Source organism: Poecilia reticulata, linkage group LG18, assembly GCF_000633615.1.
Source record: "Poecilia reticulata strain Guanapo linkage group LG18, Guppy_female_1.0+MT, whole genome shotgun sequence".
Taxonomy (NCBI): domain Eukaryota; kingdom Metazoa; phylum Chordata; class Actinopteri; order Cyprinodontiformes; family Poeciliidae; genus Poecilia; species Poecilia reticulata.
Window position 1 is genome coordinate 4,172,486 of NC_024348.1, and position 6,224 is coordinate 4,178,709.

A 6,224-nucleotide genomic window follows, 5' to 3' on the forward strand; every position below is an offset into this window, starting at 1 on the left:
CAGCCCATCGTTATTTATTGAAGATTTTACATTTCCAAAAACACAGGAATCTAATGTTTCGTTTCGTTTTGTACGTTTGGAAGCTCATTCCTTCTGACATAATCGGAAAAGCCGGGGAATGGCGGCGCTTTTGACATTTCTCTGACATTCGGAAAAATATGGTTTACTAATTTTAGCATAACTCCGGTTATACTTGGCCTATTAACACAATTTAAAAACTGGTATGTAGTTTATAATATGCACTTTAAGCTCATGTTGAAAGTGAGACTGAGGGAGGCAGAGTCTTGCTGCTACGCCGTAACAAACTAGACGTTAAAAACGCTATAAGGCTATGGACCCCTGTGGTTTAACGGATCGATACTCGCGGATGAAAAATCGATACTTTCTGAGGGCGGAAAATATCAATATATATTGCCGAATCGATTTATTTATACAGCCCTAGTAAATACAATCAAAACCAATGTGTAAGTGTAGCGCCAGCGTGAGAAATGGCTCGTGGTCTTTAACCAAAGACACAATAGAAATTCTACAACCTCTAAAATCTGACTCCACAGCATTTTTGTTTCCATTTGGTGGAGACAAAAGTGTCACTGTGTCTTCTTCAGAGGTTTTCATGTTGTTTTCTTTAGTGATTGTTTGACTCGGTGCAGTGTGAACGTTTTGTACAGCAGCTAAAAATGGAACAAATGTTGTCAGCATGGATCACACCTGGCCTGCCACTCAGTCCGCACAGTGCTTCGTGGACAAGCAGCAGAATTTTAGGATCTATTCCTTGGGAAACAGGAAGTTGATGCAGTAATCTGAGAGCTGATTCTGGAATGGTCCAGTTTCCTGGTGTTGGTCAGCAGCATGTTAGATGAGCTGCAGAAACTGGTAAAGACACTGTTGCAGAAATCTAACCTGCTGAATGTAAAGACGTGCAGCAGATTTACAGTATCCTGATTGGCCATGAAGCCCTGAGGCTCTCTGATATTTCCTTTTCATAGATGATGAGCTTGTGGGTGTAAAGGGACAAAATGTGAAAAGTTCCATTGCATTGAAAGCATTTTTATTAGAGATGCACCAATTAAATATTCTTAGTTATTCAGCCTATTTGAATGAAGGTTTGTTTCAGTTTATTTTTACATGTTTGACTAAGATAGTCAACCTATTGTTTTTGTCAGTTTCAGTTTCTTTATTATTTTTTTGCATTGACTGTTCTACTCCTAATTGCACTGACTGATTAATTTCAGGTTTGTTGTTTTTACATGTTTAATTAAGCTTGTGAAGCTATTGGTGTATTTCACGCTGCTGTACTTGTGCAGAGTTATTACATAAATTTATACTTCAATACATTTATGTCTGGGTTTTAAAAACATTTTAAGTCAGTTCAGCTGTTTTTCTGTATCGGCTGATACTAAATCTCAGATGTCGGTCTCGAAAGTGAAAAAGTGGATCAGGTCATCCCTGTTTTGTACTAAGCAATGTGATACAAAAATCTGCAGAGTTTCTGCTCCTCTGCTCTCTAATCGACTTCTGGCTGAAGTATTTCCCTCTAACCTGGAGCTCCTGTCTCACCAGCGGCCCAGTCTCCTCAGTGGTACGCCTGGGGCCCCCCAAACATGCAGTGCAGACTATGTGCTTCTTGTTGGATCTACTGGAAGAAGTATGGCGGTCTGAAGACCCCCACTCAGCTGGAGGGAGCAGCTAGAGCCGGCTCTGTAAGGGAACCACGGTCGTACATTACTTATGAAGTGTTTGGGAAGAGTTTCTCATCTTCATCTTCTTTGCACTTTGTCCGCAGGAGTCAGGCTCTCGCAGTCACATGACCCGCCAGGAGGTCCAGGGCATGTCGCCGTTCACTCGCAACGAGGGCCGAGCCAAGCTGCTGGCCAAGAACCGGCAGACCTTCATCCTGCAGACCACCAAGCTGACCCGCATCGCACGGCGGGTGTGTGAGGACATCCTGCAGCCCCGCCGCGCTGCGCGCAGACCCTACGCCTCCATCAACGCCAACGCCGTCAAGGCTGAGTGTATGAATACACACCTCAGCAGGGTTTACACTGACAAATGTGTGTTTCTGACATTGGTCTGAATGTTTATTTCCTCAGGTATGATCAGACTGCCTAAAGCCACTAAATCTCCGTTAAAGAGCAAGGTGATACCTCGACAGTCTCTGGCCACTATAGTGAAGGATTTAGGTAAGTCATGGCACCAAGACATAAAATATCATTTTGGTTTTGCTTGTTTCCAGCCAGGTTTGGAGTTCATGCTACCTAGAACTCTGGAATCAGTTCAGCCTGAACAGACCCACATTTAAACCAGTCTGATTTTAAAGATCACCTTTCTGTTCGCTAAAAACACAGTGATTGTTCCAGTGGTTTACATTATAATCTGTATGGGAGAGGATCAGGGGGAAAACAAATCTTTAATAAACTTTAATCTCAGAATTCCGACTTTTTTTCCCTCTGAATCAGAATTATATACATTTATAGTAAATTTAGCCTTAAACCTCACATTTGGGACAAGTTAAGTGGCTTTCAGTCCTCTTTTATACATTTATTTGATGTATTTTAATAAATATTTTTCTTGCATCTCTTTGGTCCAACAGAAAAGTTTTATTGGCCTGTGTTGACCCCTGCTGTGGCCCTTGCTGTTCCCTGAATATGTGCGGCTGATCTTGTTCTTGTTGTCTCTGCAGCCATCTCAGCTCCTCTGAAGCTGAAGGCCTCCAGAGGTCCTCCAACACCCATCAACAGAAACCAGGCCAGCCAGCCTAGAGTGGCCCAAAGCCTGCTGGGAAAGAGAGGCTTTGAATCAGTCAGTATTTCTCACGGTGCTGTTAGCATGATGGATACATTCTTAGTATTAGTCTGCTTAACTCTTTCTTCTTGTGCTGGGTGACAGGCGACAGGGGTGCCCTACCCAGCCAATGGGAGGCCGTACACATCAGGCATGAGAACCACGTCCCAGTCAGTCATTAAGCGGCAGAAGGTCAGCCAAGGAGAAGCTCCCAATCCTGTGGTGTTTGTGGCCACCAAGGACACCAGGTAAACGTCACAGCTGATTGATGTCAGAACCACAGGTCAGCCTTTTACTGACCGCCTGGTAAAGAAAAGTGGGATATTTAACTTGACTTCATTTATTCACTGGAGAAAAATCTCATTGTAAGAAAAAAAACTGTTTGATTCCAGTTTCTCATAACTTCTTGATAGTAATCCATGATTTTATAAGGTGAGAAACAACTGACTACTAAGCTTAGCAGCCAGTTGTTTCCCTAAAACAAATTTCTGAAATCTCTAACTTCATTAGCCATGTTTCCATCCAACTGTCATGCGAACTTTGAACAAACTTTTAAAATGCTGATCAGACATGTTTCCATCTAATTTGGAACAAATCAACCACTCTACGCAAAGCTTACCTTCGTCAGATGTTGACGCTACGCATGGCTGTAAAAAAACAGGAAGTAGAAGTTGCTAACTGGCATGAACCACAGATCTCAGAACAAAAGGAGAGAGTCCTCTGATCATTTCTGGAGCTTTGGACTTAGAATTTTTTAAGGTCAGCCAAGGAGATGGGGCCCAGTTCACTAAGATCACCTGGGAAACGTTTCCATCTCCTCTCCAAAACCACCGCAATCAAATGTAAGAACTTTTTGTGAAATTGAGGAAGTTTAGAATTTTGCTGTTTCCATCAACCTTTCCTAATGCGATACTTAATAAGAGATGCTGGTTGAAGCACAGCTATTTCAGAGGACTTCATCATAGAACAGAGTGGGATTATGCTTCTGCATTATTGTAAGGTTTTCACCCATTGTGTGCGCTAAGTAATCTGGTCACCATGGTAGCTTGAATTATAGAAGTAATGAAAGTCTTATCAGTATTATGTCAATGATTAGAGGTTGGCCACTATGTGCTGCTTTTTGTGGGAGGAGCTGAATATGGCCCTGGTGAGAGATCGGGCTCCTGTTGGTAACCTGCTGCTGCTTTTTTTCCACCAGGGCTCTGAGGAAACACCTGACCCAGTCAGAGATGCGCAGGGCGGCAAGGAAACCTCACCTGCTGGTCCGGATCAAGCTGCCGCCCCCACCCCGTTCCCTGGCCGTGCCGCTGCTCCCCTCCAGCACCAGCGAGCCCATCATCCTGGAAGACTGAAGCCTAGTGAGGGGGTGTTTTAACGGGACATGGGGCTGGGGAGGGAACCGCTGAGGGTTTGTGCTCTGGCTCTGACTTCCAGGCAGCACACATTGCCATAAAGTACTCTGATCTTTCCTGTTTTCTTTAGTTTTTGTTTCCTTGTTTTTCTCCCTAAACATGTCTTGTTCAACACACACACACGCAAGCACACACACACACACACAGATGACAGAATATTTTTTCTTATTTAAAATAAAAAGCAGCTCTACATTTCCATGCTCTCACTCCCAGGACTTGTAATTTTTATTATGAATCCTGGATTATTAAACAGCCCGTTTTATTATGTTTTACAAATGTATAATTTAAATTCCTGATATTTCTCACCTCAAAACAGTGATAATGATGAAGCACATTTTGATTTTCTTCTGCATCTGGTATGTTTTTGTAAATAGATTTCTCTCCATGTCAGCCTGCTGCTGAGCGCAGCGGACAGCTGTTCAGTCCAAGCGATCCATCATCGTTTCAGTTTGATCCAACGTTCAGCTTCCCATCAAAGGAACGGTCTGAGCTGGGCTCGTTGGTAACCGCGTCAACCTGCCGCATTGTTAGTTTAGCTTTTAGGTTGTTGACTGCAGGTGTACAAGAAATCCAAAAAGAGCATCACCGTTAACCCCTCACATAACATCAGATTGAATAATGATGATTTTTTTGTATGCAATCTGTCATCTTCTAAAAAGATTAAACAGCAATAAAAAAATTTTTTTATTTTTAGAATGTTGATCAGGAAGTTCTTCATGTGGCTTTAACTCTCTTCTGAACAGAAGCCAAGTTTCTGATTGGGATTCGGGTGTTTTGTTCAAAGGGCGAACGCTGAAAGGAAGTTGTTCATTTGCTGTTTGAGAATTATTGAAATATCCACGGTATCTGGGTATTACACCGGTTTTACAAGTTTGGTCCCAATGTGGACTAAGTTTTTTTTTTTCAAAAACTAAAAAAAAGTCTAGAGTGTAGCTTGTATAAAGCCATGTAAATTAAAAAAGATTGGCTCCTTTTTTAAAAGTGGAAAGTAACTGCTTCTCCATAATGGTGGAGATTGCTCTAACATGCACAAACATGTCCAGTCAACAGGTTGGGGAGGGGCGACTTTTGTAAAAGGAGAGACTAACATGCCACAATAAAAACTTTTCTCAAGTGTTTTTTTTTTTATTCCGTCTGTATCCTTAAATGTATCTTGTTAAGAAAAATAAAGATTTTCTTTTTCTTTGTGTTCAGACCTGCTTTAATCACAGCTGGTTTTCTCTTCATCTTGTAGCCATACTTATTTAGCACTGTGTCAAGCTTAACTGTTGCTTTGTAATTTTTTACTGCAGCATTCAAAAACTCCCCTGCACAGGTTTGTGATGCTGCATGTTTTAGTATTGATCCAGTACCAAGTAAAAAACAGGGCCAGGATCACAGATACAATTTATTAAATATGTTTGATATATCATCAAACTTTTCATCTGAGGTGTTTGTATTTTTTCCTTGCAGTCATTTTGTTAATACCTGGAGCAAAATTTGGACAGAGTGTCTACAAATTAATGACGGACACAATAGAAAAACTAATATGTGCTTTTTTTCCTTAACAAAGTGAAAGAAATTATGACGTGAGGGCAAATCAAAATAAGATGTTTTTTGAGGTTCAGTACAAAATAACATTTCAAGGGGGAATCTGAAACATATAGTATTGATACTATTGATCTGATACAGACATCAATTTATCCATAAATCCATCCACCAGTACTCCCCAGAGAAAACTTCCATTAGCCATTTTGTGTTGATGGGTAGAATGTCGGCCATGTTCTGTTCTACAGTTCTGATGAAGGATTCTCTTTAGACAGAGAAACTACTTCTATACGTTTCTATCCCATGCATAGGATAGAAATGCATAGGAGGATGTTGGTTATCTATTATATTCCCTCCAACTCTCATTAACTGCCTAGTCCAGATCAGGGGTTTGCAATCTTTACAATCCAAAGAGCCTTTTTTTTTTTTGTCCTGGCCAGTACTGAAGTAAAATTGTTGAGTTGCACAAAACATGCACAATCCTTCAAAGCCAGATTGCTTAGT

General features: G+C 41.3%; 1 protein-coding gene across 1 annotated transcript in view; it reads left to right on the forward strand.

Annotated features, from left to right (window-relative positions):
- Window positions 1-5,386, forward strand: part of mta2 (metastasis associated 1 family, member 2) — a 20,733-nt gene extending 15,347 nt beyond the window's left edge. The window contains exons 5-10 of the mRNA XM_008435074.2: window positions 1,546-1,700; window positions 1,784-2,012; window positions 2,091-2,180; window positions 2,681-2,799; window positions 2,887-3,029; window positions 3,980-5,386. Of these exons, the coding sequence (XP_008433296.1) occupies window positions 1,546-1,700; window positions 1,784-2,012; window positions 2,091-2,180; window positions 2,681-2,799; window positions 2,887-3,029; window positions 3,980-4,133 (890 nt within the window). The 3' untranslated portion in view covers window positions 4,134-5,386. The remainder of the gene's footprint in view (window positions 1-1,545; window positions 1,701-1,783; window positions 2,013-2,090; window positions 2,181-2,680; window positions 2,800-2,886; window positions 3,030-3,979) is intronic.
- The last annotated feature ends 838 nt before the right edge of the window (window positions 5,387-6,224 follow it).